The sequence below is a fragment of the Chiloscyllium punctatum genome, chromosome 1, assembly GCF_047496795.1.
Source record: "Chiloscyllium punctatum isolate Juve2018m chromosome 1, sChiPun1.3, whole genome shotgun sequence".
NCBI lineage: Eukaryota > Metazoa > Chordata > Chondrichthyes > Orectolobiformes > Hemiscylliidae > Chiloscyllium > Chiloscyllium punctatum.
The window spans coordinates 6,735,159-6,753,515 of NC_092739.1; the positions used below are offsets into that span (position 1 = coordinate 6,735,159).

General features: G+C 39.1%; 1 protein-coding gene across 1 annotated transcript in view; it reads left to right on the plus strand.

Moving 5' to 3' along the window:
• Positions 1–18,357, plus strand: part of lrba (LPS-responsive vesicle trafficking, beach and anchor containing) — an 894,965-nt gene that overhangs the window by 121,915 nt on the left and 754,693 nt on the right. The window contains exons 20-21 of the mRNA XM_072561970.1: positions 1,386–1,509; positions 13,377–13,569. Coding sequence (XP_072418071.1) covers positions 1,386–1,509; positions 13,377–13,569 — 317 coding nt within the window. The remainder of the gene's footprint in view (positions 1–1,385; positions 1,510–13,376; positions 13,570–18,357) is intronic.

Consider the following 18,357-nt stretch of genomic DNA (forward strand, 5'->3'; position numbering starts at 1 on the left):
AAGTATGTGCAGAAACAGACCACTGAATGTACATCTGCTCAAATAATTGTAAGTTGCAGGGCCTGTTGAGGTCATAGTTAATAAAGCACAGGGGATCCTAAGCTTAATGAATAGGATGAAAAAATTGGGAAAAACATTAAACAAGTAATAAAACTAGCTCATATAGAAGACTGGTTTGGCCTCCACTATTATTATGACCAGTTCTGGGCACCACGCTTTTAGAAGATTGTGAAGGGTTTAGGTAGGGTGCTGTAAAGATTAATGAGAATAGTTCTGGGCATAAAGAACTCAAGTTATGTTGCTTCTGACCTGTTCTCATTAAAAAAGAAAAATGAGAAGAGTACAAATAAAGTAAGACAAAGTCGTGAGAGCCCTGGACAGAATAGATAGGAAGGAACAGTTCCTATTTGTGGAAGTATGAAGAACCAGAGGAAATTTTTTTAATGTGACAAAAAAAGAAAATGTGACATTACAATGCGATTCTTTGGGTCTGGATTGCTCGGAGAGTCCTGAAGGCAGATTCAGTAGCTTTCAGGAGCGAATTGGATCATCATCTGAAGATGTGAAATTTACAGGGGTTTGAGGAAAAGAGAGGATAATGGCACAAGATGGATTGTTTTTGCAGAGACCTATTGCACAATGACAAACCAAGTGATCCTGTCCTGTGCTATAATAATTCTATGATACCCAGAAGTATGGGAGAATACATATATGGAAAGGATTGACTGGACAAATGTAGTATCTATTGAAAAGAAGGCTGCTTTGATAGGACCCTTTAAAGTCATAAAAGGTTTTGATACAGCGGATGCAAAGAGGATGTTTCAAGTTGTGTGAAAGAGCAGAAATAGAGAGCATTAATAATCACGAAGAAATCCATTTGTGATTTCTATATATTCACCCAAAATACGCAACTATTTATATTTAAGTGTAAATTTAGTTTTAGTGTCCCAGGTTCAATTCCAGCCTCGGGCGACTGTCTTTGTGGAGTTTGCATATTCTCCTTGTGTCTGCGTGGGTTTTCCCCGGGTGCTCTGGTTTCCTCACAGTCCAGAGATGTGCAGGTCAGGTGAATTGGCCATGCTAAATTGCCCACACTGTTCGGTGCATTAGTCAGAGAGAATTGGGTTTAGGTGGGTTACTCTTCGGAGGGTTGATGTGGACTTGTTGGGTCGAAGGGCCTGCTTCCACATTGTAGGGAATCTAATCTAATCATATTGAGCTTAATTAGTGGGTGGATTTTTAAGGCACCCCTGTAAAAAGAAAAAGTGTAAGTTTACTTGATTTCTGAATTGTAGGAGTCACAAATCAGCCTGATTCATCTTTTAAAGTACTAATTGCTTTGAAAGTTCTATCAGTTTTAAAATTGCATTCTGATTATTTTTCAGAAATCCTGAAAGTAATTGCAACATTGTTGAGAAACTCTCCTCAGATGTTAGAAACTATGGAGGTTCGGCGTGTTTTTTTATCGGATATGATCAAACTTTTCAACAACAGCCGAGAGAACAGGAGGTATGTTTGCTGTTGAGGTAAATTTTGACTGCTTTAATTTAATTGAATTAATTATGCTTGGCCCCATATTCTGATTTTCTTAACTGCGAAGTTTGGTTTTGTTTGGACAAGTAGTTTAGTGACTTTTGATTTTCTCACTCGCCCAATCCACTTGAGTGTGTTTAGATCTCTTTAGTTAATACTTAAGTAAAGGGTGAAGTTGCTTGGCAGAAAGCTTGGGGAAAATAAATTTGTTGATACATTTTGAGCACTTTCCTCAGATCATGCAGAACACTTTCAAACACAGACCCCCCTGCTTAAATATTGCAAATGCTTAACCCCTAAGAATTGAACAATTTTTTTTAATAGCTCAGTCAATAATATCTCCTGAACATAAACTCCAGCATTAAAAAAAAGTACACTTTCCTCTGTACATGCTGAGTGTAATACTGTGCTTGTTCTCGATTTTGAGTTTTAATTAAATGTTTTTAAGTTTTGTCATTTTAACTTGAAATGTTGTACTTTCTAGTTGCTCAAACTAAATCACCTACATACCTGTATCTTATCTATATTGTTCATCAATATTATTTCCCCTCTGTCACCTTTTCACTGGAAAGTTCTGAGTTTTCTTAATTGCTTAGTCTTGGAAACATTGATCTAATTCTTCAAGGAAACAGGAGGTGCATTATGTCCAATTCTTCTTTGAATGCTTTGCAGCTTATATGGGCCTCTCCTCCAGTAAAATGAAACTCATTGACTCCTTTGTCACTCCTTTAACATTTGAGAAGGTCTGTTAGCTGGTCATTTCCCCTGATTTCCTTGCTCACTAAGGTTAAATTTTCTTCAGGCACTTCCCTGCCTTTGCCTGGAAATTCCTCATGGATCTCAATCATGACCCTTCTAAAGTTTATCTTTTCCATAAGAATTATATGTCCTCCCATGATTCCATTCCTGAGAATCTGAGAGAGGGAGATACATTGTCTTAAGTTGAGCCATAGTTAGAGCTTAGTACAACATTGAAATTACTAAACTGAGCTTCAGACATCATATATTTTTAAGAGAGTCTATTTTTATCTCATTGTATCATTGCCTCTGTCTCCTTCAGCACCAGTTGCTGAAACACTCATCAAGCTGCTTCATTTTAAGATTTGATTATTTCACTGCTTTTGTGATACACCTTTCATTTGCCATCCTTCTTGAAGTTTATCTCATTCAAAACTTTAACTTGGGTTAAAACCTGTATGAAATCAAAAATTCTTCCTTCTGTATTCATGATTGTGCGTATACTATCTCAGAAATCTTCTCCAGCTCTGCAACTCTCCAAGAAGCTTTGTCCTCCTGACCTTTTGTGCCTTCTTTCCCATTTTCTTCACTTCCTCTTTGGAATGTTTGCCTTTAGATGTATATAGTAGTTTTTTTGTGTGGTTTGGAATGACCTTCCAAATCTTGACTTCTCGGCCTCCATCTTCTGGATAACCTTCTCAATGACCCTCTTTGTACTGGTGTCTATTTTTGTTTGTATTTCTATGAATTGTCTTCATGCTGTTTTAAAGTTAAAGCCATTTAAAGTCAATGCAAGTTTTTCAAGTGACCAAATCTGTGTACACCATATTATAGATTTGGCTTCACCAGTGCCTTTAAGCTTGCAGAAATTGATTAAGATGTGGGATTCACTAAGTGCAAGGAGTAATTGTAGCATATAAAACTAGCAGCAATTGTGGGCAATTCCGCCCCTTAAACCTTGCTAAACCATTTAATACAATCATGGCTGATCTCATCTCTGCCTCAACTCCTTTCCTGCCTGTTCCCGATAAATCTTTACCTTGTTACTAATTACAAATTTGTCTATCTCCTCAAATTTATTCAGTTTCCTGGTGTCCATCATGCTCTGAGGATGGGAATTTTGCAGATTCTTGACTCTTTTGAGAGAAGTAATTATGCTTTATTTGCATTTAGATCTACCACCCCTTAGCCTAAAACTGTGACCTCTCATTCTAGTTTGCTCCACAAGGGGAATCATCCACTTTCTGTTCCCTTTATCAATCCCCTCTCGCATCTTTAGTTATCTCAATTAATGTCTTTTCATCCTTTTAAACTCTGAGTACAGATATAAACTGCTTATTATCTCCTCACAAGACAAGCAAGTATGTCAAATGCTTTTAATTAGAAGTTGAATGTACAGATGAGGGAGAGGGTTCTTATATGCAGCAGTAGTGTCCCTGCCTCTGGTTCAGCAGGCTTGCATTCCAAGTCCCACCTACTCCAGAGTTGTCATAACAGCTCTAACATCTTTAAACAGGGGTTGATTTTAAATATGTACACATGATGGTGAAAGGAATTGTGGGATTTTATCTGGCGATCTCAGATGAAGTGTAAGCACTGCCATGGAATTGTTGAGCTGAATAATTGCTTTGTGTTCTGTAATTGTAGCATATGCTGCTAAAATATAATTTGTCAAATTTGCAGATTTGTCACAGTTTTTAATTTAATCACAATTGCGGCAGCTAGCTCAGTAGTTAGCACTACTCCCGCTTCCGATTCCATGCTCAGCGACTCTTTGGAGTTTGCAATTATGGAGGGTTTGTGTGGACTCAGTAGGCAGAATGGCCTGCTTCTGCACTGTTGGGGTTCTATGATCCTACAATTACATTACTGGTGAGAAACTTTCAATGATCTAATGATCATGCCAAAATATGATTTTCTTCACCTTATTTGCTGTTTATGTTGTCATGCTGCCAGAGGAAGTGGTGGAGGCTGGTACAATTGCAACATTTAAGAGGCATTTGGATGGGTATATGAATAGGAAGGGTTTGGAGGGATATGGGCCGGGTGCTGGCAGGTGGGACTGGGTTGGGATATCTGGTCAGCATGGACGGGTTGGACTGAGGGGTCTGTTTCAATGCTGTACATCTCCTATGCCTCTGTCATCTAAATAATTCTGGTACTAACTTGCTCGCTTAAATCCTAGTAGTCATCCTGCAAATTCTGACTAAACTTTTTTAGTTGTTAATGAGCACTATCTAAATATTAAAAGATTCTTTTCTACAAAGCTGAATTCCATATATTTCCAAGTTAGCATTTCTGAACCTTTTACAGTGCAGTTAGTAGTAAGTAAGTGATTTCAGATCTTAAAATGGAGTATCCTTCCTTGTTGCTTCATTGATTAAATGTGCCAAGTTTTACAAAATGATAACATCTGCCCTGCGTTACAAGCTGTCCAATAACTATTCTTTAAGAGATTGTGGCCTGGACTAAATGTTTTTACTTTGGTTCTTTCAGCATTGTATTAGTTGAGTTGGAGTGTGGGAATTATTGAATGTTAGTAGGATGTATGATTTTGAGTCATAAACAATTAGACAGTTTGATTGTGATGTTTCTCCTGAAAAGCCATTAACTAGATGATCTACTTAGATCAAAAGTTCCATGTCATTTGGATGGTCCTTAAATTTAATATCTGTTGTCCAATCCAACTGCTATTATCCAAAGTATTAATTACATAACTATATATCTTATGGAAAGTTTTGGAAATAGTCTTTTGTAAAGTAGAAGATACTAGCTACAGCAGCATCAATTTTGACTTTGGTAAAAAGAAGCTGCCAGAATGGCATTGTGACAACGCTTTCACAGAGGTTACTTGACCCAGTTTGTGATGGAAGCGAATGTTAGATTTGAAGACATAATCTGAGAGAACTTTCTTTTGGAGAAACAGCCTTTGTCCTCTTAGATCATTGTTTGATCTCTCTTGCACAAATTTGCAAATGAGTTTGCCTCTTTTGTTCCTGAAAGGTGCTTCATCTATCTCAAATGACCAGGTGTTGTGCCTACCATACAGGGTGTTTTAACTCTTATATCTAGCAAAGAAACTGCAAGTTGACCCTTAATAGTATTTATGACCCTTAATGATATTTATTTCACAAAATTAATATTATAACAAAATACCCTACAAATAAACCGTTTACACCATATATATAATCAAATATCTTTTACTTGAACTTAACTCTGGATGATCATATACCATCATGCTAGATTTTGGCCTTGATCCACATGGTGATGATCATCAGGTGGTCTTCTGCCGATGGTCTCGGGGTGTCTTCTCTTTATAGTGGTTGGTCTCGAGTTACCACTCCTGTGGATGATGTTGCACTGATTTTTAGAAGTCTTCATGCTCTTTTGAGAGGGTCATTGATGTCTATCAGTAGATTGTTCAGGGCTTGATTGCCCTGACCAATTGGTCCTAATCAGGTGTTGATATTTCAATGGCAGGGTGGTCCTTGGGCATCCATTTCAATGGGTGGTGGTGATGGGAGAGTATGAATTTCGTCAGGAGTATGGTCTGACTGAGAGAATGTGTCGGGGATGTCATTTGGTATTCGGGCTAATCCGGCCTTGTCACTTGCCCTAGGGCAGTGTCATCTGCCTCACACTTATCAAGATGGTGAGACTGGCTGTGTTGAGTGCCATCGGCTTTTAATTGGTTTACATGGTACCAGCTGTTTTTTTCCTGTGGCTGACAGAGCTTTGTAGACTGAGGGTCTCTCCTTATCCATCACGGTGTGGGGACATGGAGTGAGGAAGGAATTAGGGTTGTATATTTGTAGCATCACATGATGTCCTATAGGGTACTCGAAAGGTTAACTTTACTGTTGAAGTAAACCTTACTTAATTTCGTTTTGGTCCCTAACCTGACTGCTGCTGCTAACTGAAGTGGCCTTGATATTTTCGGTTAGCTGCTGCACCACTTTTTCATGAGTGGGGACAGATTCTGAGAGATCAAGCCCAAATAAGTAGTTGACTGTTTTCGTGGGTGAGCTTGTCATTAGAGTATGAAGGATATACCCTGGGGATTGTGAGATGGTGTTGCGTACCATCATGAGGGCGAGTGGAAGTAGTGTCCCAAGTTCTATTGTTCTGCTGTACTATCCTCCTTAGGGTGCGGTTCATCCTTTTCACAATCCTCCTCGATTGAGGGTGGCATGCAGTATGGAATTTCTGCTTGATACCAAGCATAGTCATCACATTCTGCATGACTTGGCCGGTGAAATGGGTTCCCTGATTTGACTCAATTTTGTGGGGTAGACCCCATCTCGTAAGCCTCAACCCATTTCGTGAACGTGTCTATGATGTCTTGAATATAGGTAAATCTGTTCCTACATGGTGGAAGGGGACCTGTGTAATCAATTTGTAGATTTGTCCAGGGCCCTTCCACTGGACTGGTGCAGTTTTCCTTTTCAAGCATGCCTGTCTGGATTATTTTGGGTGTACATCAGACAGTTCCATGTGTGGTGTGCTGGATCCATGTGTGGTGTGCTGGATCCATGTGTGGTGTGCTGGATCCTTATGTAACTCTGGTCATGACACAGTCCTGTCAGTTGTTTGGTAGTGGCCTCCATTCCTTGGTGCCTGTGCCCGTCATGGTAGTGGTATATGATCTGATTTCTGTCTTGAATTGGACCAAGTAAACTGCCTTTTAAAACTAATCCATCCTGTGCCTGTAGGGAAATCCTTCCATTCATCATAAACATTTGGATAAACTCCCAAACTCTGTTTCAAGGAATTATCATGATATTGTGCTTGCCTAAGGTTCTCTGTTTGTTTGGCTTACATGACTCCATTTGCCAGCTCACCTGTGAGCGGCTGCCAGAATTCTCCTACATGAGCACCCCTCTTAGCTAACTCATCTGCTTTATGGTTATCTCCTGGGGATGTTTTGTGGTGGCTTCTAACTTTAATTATGCCATATTTCCTTCCACCGACAGATTTTATTAAGAGGGTTGATGGTAGCGGTTGTCAATCAGCAGCAATAAAGCCTCAAGCTTCCCAAAATGGTATAAATTCAGTGAGGCTGTTGTGCACATACATGCTATGAGAGTTTATATCTGTGGATGAAGGGACCAGATTGGGGTAGCTGACTACATAGGCTACAGATGCTAGTTCAGAAGTTTGGGGACTTGGATGTCTGGGAATGGTAAAGCTCATTCAACTAGTGGCAGTCCTTTAGGGTCTGTCATATATATCCCACAGCCAGACTACCAACCTCTACGGTGGAGGATCCATCTACATAGATTTTGACTGTAGTGTCTGCGCCTCAACCTTTTGTCTCATTCCTAATCATTTTTCCTGTTGCTTTGGAATCAAGGCCTGGTGGGGTGTTTAGTAACTATGATTTGGCAGTCATGTGAGTCTTCCCCATAATTTAGGTTATTGGTGAGGAACATGGGCACTTTGATACATCTGACTATGATGCCCTGACCTTGAAGCAGGTTAGTCCATCATGCGGCTCAAATCTGGCTCACTGAGCCGTTGTTGTTTTAGCTGTCCAGCAGGAGCTGGACTAGGGTGTGCTCAGTTGATATTTGTTTAAATCCACTGACTATAATGTAGTTGAAGTGCTGGACTGTCCAAAAGACTAGGAGGTATCGTTTACAGGTGGAAAACTCTAACTTTGTGGGCAATATGACCCTGGAGACGTAGGTCACTGGATCTGGCCTACCATGCTACTCTTGTAGTAGAACAGCAGCTATCGTCTGGTCTGTGATTGCAACTTCTAGGGCATATGGTAAGTCAGAATTGGGAACTAGTAAGGTGGGTGCTGTTACAATGGCATGTTTTAAACCAGTTACTGCCTTTTGAATGATGGGATGTCCAGTTCCAGGCAATATTCTTTTTCAGCAACACTGAGTGGAGCTGCTTTGGTAGCGAACCCATCGATGTGGTTCTTGCAGTCTCCCACTCTACCTAGGAAAGATCAGAGGGCACTAACATCTCAGGAGTGGGAGTAGCGCAATGGAATCTATTTGCTTTTGGTCTATCTTTTTTTTCCACATGGGTGACTATCTTTCCCAAGTATGTAACTCGAGGGCTGTAGAATCTGTGCCTTTTTGGGATTATTTTACAACCTAGCACACGTAAAAGATCAAGTAATTCATCTAGGAGCTGGATAAGTTCCTCCTTTGTTTCAGTTTGTAGGAGTAAGTTGTCTACATACTGGAATAGGCAGTCAGGCCAGAAAACCTTTCTAGGCCCTTGACTAATCGTCTATGGAAAATCAAGGATGCATTATGGAACCCTTGGGGTAGATTAGTCCAGGTATAGTGCTGGTCCTGGAAGGTAAACGCAAATTTGTACTGTGAGGACTGATTTAAGGGTATGGGCCAAAAACCATATCCAGTACTGTGAAGTACTTTGCTTGAGAGGCTGGTTTCATTATTGTGGCTGGACTGTTGGTGTGTTGAGTGGGATGACTTTATTAAGCTTCTCATAATCAATGGTTAAACACTGTGAACCATCTGATTTTCTGCCTAGCCAAATTGGAACATTATTAGTGGAGGCTACAGATCACAGCACTCCTTGCTGGAACAGACTGTCAGTTATCTTGGCTACCTCCCCTCTGCCTGTCTGGGGAACCTTATTTTCTTGGTGGTTTTGGGTCTGGCCCCTCGATAATGATTCTCCTGGGATATGCCAGTAGTCATGTTTATACTGGGTGAATATTCTTTGTGTTTCACGATAACCTCTCTCATAGCGGGTCATTGTTAGGGAATTGAACCAAAACTCCCCTGTTGTGCTAATCTGATTAGCATAACTGCTTGTTGAAATGATGTGTAGTGTTGCTAAATGGAGACAGTTGACCTATGCAGGCATTTACTGGATCAAAGGCAAGATTGTACCTATTGTACCTAATCATGTACAGTAGAACCTCGATTACATGAGTGAGGCCGGTGGGGAGTATTTTGTTCAGATAACCAGAAGCAAGTGGTAATTCATCAGTGCTGGTTATCTGAATATTTCTTGGTTATCTGGCAATGCACGCCATAATGCCATTTAACTGATCTATCGTACGCAAGCGGTAATTTGACTGCCGGTTACCAAACATTTCTTGCTGTTTAACTGATAACTGAATGCTGAGTTGCTTAATGCCGTTTTTATGGGACCTTGACCTTGTTCACCTAATCCAAAATTCGGATAATTGATGTTCGGTTTATCAAGGTTCTACTGTAATCAATGCCAAGGATGTGTTCTGCACCTGGGGGAAGGTTGACTAAGAGGAGGTGGCATGTAATGTCGTCTAGTTTAAATTCGGTATGTTCAGTAATGTACCCCTCCTGTACATGGCAAGTAAATCTGCTTAAAGCAGTAGTCCCTGTGATCCACCAGGGAGATCATTAGATTTCGAGGTATTCAGGGTTGTGTATAAATCTCTGGTATCCCAAAGAAATTCTACAGGGTGGCCGTTGACTCGTGGGGTCCCTACACTCTGTTTGTGTCGCAGATGCACACTGGGAAGGCAGAAACTTGACAGTCATGTCGATGCCTCGTTGGGTGAGACTGGGTATATGGTTTGGCTAGTATCCACAGCATGCCGAGTTGGTCCAACACTGCAATCCTGTTGCTATAAATTCTGTGTCTTATGATTCTGCTCCACAATCACCTGATGAAGATGCAGCACTTCGAAAGCTAGTGCTTCCACATATACCTGTTGGGCTATAACCTGGTGTTGTCTGATTTCTAACTTTGTCCACCTAAGTCCAACACTGGCACCTCCAAATCATCATGTTTTCTTTTATGACATTCTGCTCATTTCAGGTATCAATCCAGTAAACCTCCTTTGGCCACCTCCAATGCAATTATATTTTTCCTTTAAATAATGAGACTAAAACTGTGTGCAGTGTTTTAAGATATACAAGGCATTGGTGAGACCACAACTGAAGCATAATATCCTTCATAGTACGTTCAATTCCTCTTGTAGCAAAGGATAACATCCCATTAACCACCTTGACAATATGCTGTATCTGCAAGCGAACTTTTTGTGACACATGCACCAGAACACTTAAATTCCTTTACACTTCACAACTCTGCAGTTGTTTTCCGTTTAAGTACAAGTAAAAATAAAATCATTAACTTATGACTTTACTTTTGATCTCGTTCACATAAGTATTCTTCACAGAATCACCGAATTGTTATAGTGTGAAGGGAGGCCGTTCAGCCTATCATGTCTGTATCAATTCTCCGAATGACTTGGTGCCAATCTTCTGTCTTTTCCTTGTATCCCTGCACAGGTTTTCTGTTCAAATATTTGTCTAGTGTTTTCTTGAATGTCTGATTGAGCCTACCTCTTATAGAAGATGTTATACAACTAACCCTAATCAAACAAATGTAACATAATTCTCCACTTAATTAAGTCAAACTTATTGAAAGATATCTTCATTATACATCATTGCTTTAAAAAAAAGTCCTGAACATCTGCATTCTGCAATTCCAGAGCTATAGAAACAGTTGCAATTTCGCTCAATCTTGGTTTTCTCCTTTGACCATTTCTCCCAAGGCAGCCTCTGTGTCCCTTTTTATGTTCTGCTGAATTTCTGTTCTAAGTACTTGAATGACAATCTGTGACTTCTCTACTGTGTTAAATCAATTATGTTTGCTATTACTATGTTTGCTATTAATTTCTTTAAAGCAGCAGTGAATTGGAAGTAAAACTGTTGACATTGCTGGGCTCACTGACATGCTAAGGAAGATGAGAGATAAAACGACATCTTAACTAGGTGACTTAGTCTGACTGGTGCTTTAATACTATTGCTCTGATTACCATATTAGAACTATTTTATAACTGACTGAAAGTAACAGTTAAACAACCAAAGTGAAATGTTAGTTTTGGTAACACATTAAATAGCTATCACTATGGTTAAATGCAAATATAAGGTAGCTTAAGGCTCAAAGGAACAATTACTTTTAAACAGTCTTATCTTATTTTCAGAATTATATGTCTTCCAGCTATCACAAGTGCATCAGGTGGCCAGTGTGGTGTCTCAGCTAAACATTTGTGTGTATGTATTTGGCTTGATTTTAATTTGCACTTGATTCAATTTCAAAACAGCCAACAGCAAAACTTTAGTAGTAAACAAGAAAACGGTAAATTTATTACAAAACTGTAATTGTTTAACTGAAATTAATAAAGTTAACAAAACATATCTCAAAATTAGAACTGTTCGAGCAGAATTTCAACTTGCTTCTGCATTAAATGGATGGTCATGTGAAATGCAGGTGGATTCTTGCAGTTTGGAGAGGCTTAATATTTTAGGTAACCTGTAACAATATTTCATCTGGATAAAAGTAAAGTATATGCCTGCATCCCCTTTATTTGCCTTTGAAGCAAAGTTGCTTTGTGTATACAGTTATGTTTGTCATATAGCTTGTGACAAATGCAAATTAAGAAAATGGTTTACTTGATGTATATCTGAATCTTAGATATACTCCCTGTTTGCAGTCATTTAAAATTTTTGTTTATGTTACAAGTTAAGTGTTTGCACTTTCAAGTTTAGAATTAATTCATAGTCATGTCATATCCAGCTAAAATTATTAGAATATTATTTTTTCATAAACTTGGCAGATGCTCAGAATACCAACACTTATGGAGAAAATTTGTAGCTTGGGTGCTCGTTGTTGTGGTTCTGGTCGCCGAGCTGGGAATTTGTGTTGCAGACGTTTCGTCCCCTATCTAGGTGACATCCTCAGTGCTTGGGAGCCTCCTGTGAATTGCTTCTGTGATGTTTCTTCCGGCATTTATAGTGATTTGTACCTGCCACTACCGGTTGTCAGTTCCAGCTGTCCGTTGCAGTGGCTGGTATATTGGGTCCAGATCGATGTGCTTATTGATTGAATCTGTGGATGAGTGCCATGCCTCTAGGAATTCCCTGGCTGTTCTCTGTTTGGCTTGTCCTATCATAGTAGTGTTGTCCCAGTCGGACTCACGTTGCTTGTCATCCGCATGTGTGGCTCCTAAGGATAGCTGGTCATGCCATTTCGTGGCTAGTTGGTGTTCATGGATGCGGACCGTTAGCTGTCTTCCTGTTTGTCCTATGTAGTGTTTTGTGCAGTCCTTGCATGGGATTTTGTACACTACATTGGTTTTGCTCATGCTGGGTATCGGGTCCTTCATCCTGGTGAGTTGTCGTCTGAGAGTGGCTGTTGGTTTGTGTGCTGTTATGAGTCCTAGTGGTCGCAGTAGTCTGGCTGTCAGTTCAGCAATGTTTTTGATGTATGGTAGTGTGCCTAAGGGCATCAACAGATGCCTAAGGGAAAGACAACGGAATGAGGACATGCCACAACCCAAAGGACTAGCCACACTACCATACATCAGGAACATTTCCGAACTGACAGCCAGACTACTGCGACCACTAGGACTCATAACAGCACACAAACCAACAGCCACTCTCAGACAACAACTCACCAGAACGAAGGATCCGATACCCAGCATGAGCAATGTAGTGTACAAAATCCCATGCGAGGACTGCACAAAACACTACATAGGGCAAACAGGAAGACAGCTAACGGTCTGCATCCATGAACGCCAACTAGCCACGAAATGACATGACTAGCTATCCTTAGTAGACACACACTCAGAAGACAAGCAACATGAGTTCGACTGGGACAACACTACCATTGTAGGACAAGCCAAACAGAGAACAGCCAAGGAATTCCTAGAGGCATGGCACTCATCCACAGATTCAATCAATAAGCACATTGACCTGGACCCAATATACCGGCCACTGCAGCGGACAGCTGGAACTGACAACCGGAAGCGGCAGGTACAAATCACTATAAATGCCAGAGGAAATATCACAGAAGCAATTCACAGGAGGCTCCCAAGCACTGAGGATGTCACCTAGACAGGGGATGAAACTGCTGCAACACAAATTCCCAGCTCGGCGAACAGAACTACAACAACTTATGGAGAAAGTCCAGCACAATTTTCTAAGTTAATGTAACTAGTCTTTCTTGTTGAATTAAAATAAGGTAATTTATTGTTGTTTGTATTTCTCATTTGTACTTTGATTTGTTTGCAGTTTTGCATATTGCTAAAAAAAAGAACTGTTATTCTTGTGTTGCAGGAGCTTACTGCAGTGCTCAGTATGGCAAGAGTGGATGTTATCTCTTTGCTATATCAATGCCAGGAATTCTGAAGAACAAAAAATAACGGAGATGGTATACGCTATCTTCCGAATATTGCTTTATCATGCAATAAAGTATGAGTGGGGTGGCTGGCGTGTCTGGGTGGATACACTCTCAATAACCCATTCAAAGGTGAGAATATTTTTAATATACTCTAGATAACAAGCTAATTTTCCAGTGTAATATTGTCGCAGTTTGATTCTATTTGTTGCCATTTAATGTTTTCCATGACCAGTGTGTAAAATAACAAAAGATTGTGTCACTTCAGTTTCTGCTTGAAACTGAGTTTCATAGGAAATTGCTTAATTAAAATTGCTATATTTTTGCATATATTAATGCTAGGTGGGTCCCTTACTGAAAGTTGATTTATTATTATTGGATGTTTCAAGGAGGATTTTGATGAAGGGCAAATTGACTGTTTTAATTTTTTAAGCCACATGGGGGCATACTTGATCTTTGTGCTGTTAGTCGCGCGATTACAGTCAAGGGAAGTAAATGAGAATTGGATGACAGTGCTAGAGAACGTATTGCAAATCCATTTAATTTTGACAATCAGGATTGTGCTTTTATCATTTTAGGAAGACCAATTTATGCCGCTACTACTTTGAATGTTTCAATTATTCAATAATATATTGAGTTTTTACATTTTTTAAAACCTGGTTAATTCTGCCATAATGTGGAACATTAAAAACAAGTTATTTCTCCCTCAAGACTCTTTTGATGTGTTAACAATCAACTTCTTGAGATTAAAGGATAAAATTGTAGTTATCGAAAAATTATTAGCTACATGTAACTATTTAAGATTATTATGTCAACTTTTAAGTGGTAGCTTGGATGAGCCTTTATGGATGCTTTATGATAGCATCACCCTGACACACTCTTCAAAATAACATCGTGAATTGTTGAATCAAAGCACTATTCCACAGCATCTTCAGATGTGAATGGTACCTGTGTTATTCAAGGGAAAGGCTATCACTTAGACAGGGCAAGCAGAGATGAGATATTGTCCTGTGGACAATGTAGTAGATGTGATGATAGTGACTAAAGTGTATTCTATATGTACATTTAAAAAAAAAATGTTAGGTTCATTTTGACAAGAAAATGTGTGTGGGGTTAGGGTTAATGTCCGAAGACACACAGGGTAATTCCCATGAAAGACCATGAGTGCAGAATGCTGACAGATAGGCTGCAGTGCGTTTCACAAGTTTCAAAGTGTTATAGAATTTTAATAGAATGTCCAAGGTACTAAATGGTGATATACAGCTGTGGACACCTCAGTTATGATTGACCTTGTATTTAATATTAATGACAAAAAATCAAGCTTGTGTTTGACTAGTTTCATAATGTTTTGAGTCAAATTTCTATGGAAAACCTTTTTGCTATAAATCACGGAAGTCCGTTTTTAGTCAGCTAATTCCAAGAGAGTAGAGGAGCAGAGGAACTTTGCAAAGTATATTTGCATATTGTTTGAGGCAGGAGGGCAGCTTTGGAAAGATCCTTATTAAATGAATGGGATCCTGGGCTTTATAAATGGATGTGTAGAGTACAAAAGCAAGCATGTTATTCTGAAGCTGTATAAAACACTCTTAACATGCCCATGAAGCAAAAATAAATGAGGTGACCCGTCAGAGTTTGGTGTATGCTAACTGAATTATGTCAAAACAATCTTCAAGAAAGGAAATAGAGTGCTGGGAAACTAATATTCAAATTCTGGACCACATTAAACTAGGATGATCTGTTTTCCTGTGTGTTGAATGAGTTGCTGTACTGGAATCAAATCTCCTCTTTCTGAGGATTATCCATGCATCAAGTATGTCAGAGTTCCAGTCCATGAAGCCTTTGCCTAGCTTGCTTTGTTGATTTTCTCAATTCAGTTAGTGTAAATCTCTCATTGTGTCAACATTGTAAATGTTGGTTTTGTTTGCCAGATTTACCCAGAAGTTAAGTATTATTTTTCCTCCATTGCTTATTTGGAGATACCTGTAAAACTGCACTGCAGTAACTAATTTTACTGTAACTTTGTACTCCATAATGGACATAATCTCGTACTGCCAAGAATCCCTCGTATTTCACATGAAATCATAATAGTCAACTTTGAAAGGAAATGTAATATTTGGTGCCATGTCCTGCAGCTGAAAAGTGGGAGTTTTAGCTCTGTCAAAGCAGTAGTCATGCTACCCTCTCTGTTAGACAGGAACAATGAGAAAAGGACTATAGCACTTTGTATTCTCTTGGATTATTTTTTCTTGATATCACAGACATGTGTTTTTCTAAGCTTATAATGTTGAAATGACTGAAATATAATTTTGGAAAATATTGAGGAGTGAAAGTGAGTTGGAAAGATGCTTTAAAGTATAACTTAAGTCTTGACAGCACTTGATGTAAACTCTTAGATGACCTGTTCTCAAACTGAAATACCATCTTTGTATTGATATGTACCTGGCAATGTTTTGGATTGACTAAAATGCCAATACAGCATTTGCCTTCCTTTTCGCTGCCTACCCTATGCAGCAGCACTAACTTATGCTTCTGTTTTAGCTTCAATACACTAAAATCCATGATAGCATGTCACAGGAACACGAACAAAATTAGACCAGGTGACTAAAGGCTTGGAATTTTGATGAATGTCTCAAAGGAGGAAAAAAAGTCAGAAGTTTAAGGAGGGAATTGAAATACTTAGACTAATAGAAGGCACTCATGCATTAATTAAAAGCAATGATGCTTAAAACTAGGAGGCAAGTACAGATATGAGGGTTGCGGGACTGGAGGCGATGAGACATTTGAAAATAAGGATGAGTATTTTAAAATCTAAGATTTGATTAACCAAAAAAATGAGAAAATCAGTGAATGCAGGTGAGATGACTGAACAGCACTTAATACGAAAACAAATTGCTGGAAAAACACAGTAGGTCTGGCAAGATCTATGGAGAGAAAACACTTGACATTTTGAGTCCAGTAGCCTCCTTCAGGTCACTGGACCTGAAACCTTAACACTCTTTTCTCACCACATGTGCTGTCAGATCTATTGAGTTTTCCGAGCAATTGCTTTTGTATGTTATTTCCAGGATCAGGAGTTCTTTGCTTATTTTGAACAGAACTTGATGCAAGTTAGGATGTGGGCAGCAGAGTTTTGAATGGCGCTTATTTTAGGGGAGTAGACACAGGTGAAATTACTGCACAGTCCAGGTGCAGTACAGGATTGTGCTGATGACACCTGTTATGTGGGATACTCTTCGGAGGATCGGTGTGGAACTTACCGGGCCGAAAGGCCTGATTCCACACTAGGGATTCTATGCATACTCAGGCCTTTGTTGACTGACTTTTTGTCAAGTACTTGTAACCATATTTTGTAGAAGGCTGAGTTGGTGCAGTTGAGCCACCTCATCATTGGTGACCTTTTGAGAAAGGTAACTGAAGTATTGGTATTGTTCAATATATTCCAAAATTTCTCCTTCATGCATGAAATGTGAAATATTTGGCTGAGCAAGTGTGGATTAATGAGTTTTATCTTGTTAACGTTCAAGGAATAGCTGGCTGACTTGTCTTCAGAATTGAAGAAGTCGAGATTGGCATACAAATTTGGACATAATGAGCAACCGTAGTTCATACATATGTATGGCAGTCAGATTAGTTTTGTGCAAATAGAAGTTTTGCATTCTCAGCCCATTTGTTTCTTAAAACTGCTTGTAGGAATTTATTTTATTATGCTGCATATGAATGTAAGTTATTTTTTAATACAGAACCAGTGCTTTTCAATCTTTTACTAATGCATGCATTTTGAATCTGTTCCACCATTTTGTTATGCAATATGAGCTAACTTTTGTACTTTGAATTTTGTACTTGCGCTCCTTATTTCCCCAATTATATATCTGCTTTAATTCAACGGTTTCTACATGGTTTTGTAAAGAGTAGATGTTACGTAATGAACCTATTTGAATTTTTTTTGGAGGAAGTAAGTACAGCAGTCTAAGGGGAATGTCTATGACTGCAATTTACCCAGATTTGCAAAGATATTCAGTAAAATTCCACTTAGATTGTGAGCCAAAATGAAAGGCCATGGAATTGAAGCTATGTATAAACTTTGTTCGGTGATTGGTCAGACAATAGAAGAAATAGCTGTGAAAATAGATATTCATAGATTAATGGATATACTGAAAATGGTTAGTTGCATTTGAGGTGCAGCAGTAGTGTCCCTACCTCTGGATCATAACATCTGGGTTCAAATCCCACTTGTCACAGGTGTATGTCCTACATGCCTGAACAGGTCTATTTTAAAAATCTTCTGCTGAAATTTCTGTTTACTATATTGACTAAAGTCTTGGCAACTCAGTAGCTAAATATTCAAGTTTCCTCATGGCACGGAGTTGGATGATATAATAAGGAGTACAAATGAGAGACCAGCAGAAATTGCTGGGAAAACTCAATGGGTCTGGCAGTATTTGTGCAGATAGAGCAGAGTTAATATTTTGGTTCCCGTCACCCTTCAGTTAAAGAAGGGTCACTGGACCCAAGACATTAACTGTATTTTCTCTTCATGTTTGCCACCAGATCTTCTGGGTTTTGCCAGCAATTTCTGTTTTTGTTTCTTATTTCCAGCATCTGCAGTTCTTTGGGTTTTTTAGTGCTGATGGGCATGTAGTGTTTTAAAAAAAAGATTGATAGATTAAGTGATTGGGCAACACTTGCCAGATGAACTTTGGTGCAAGCCAGTGTTATTGGGCCTTCTATGTTGGAACAAACAGTATGGATCAGTGTATTTTTTTAAATGCTAAAGGGCTAGGAATTCTGGATATCCACTGAAATTTAGTAGTCCCTTTGTACAGATTTCTAAAATCTAATTGTCATGTACCAAAAGTGATCAAGACTGCATTTAGAACACTTTACCCAGTACTGCACCATACTACAGAAAGGATTAATTGG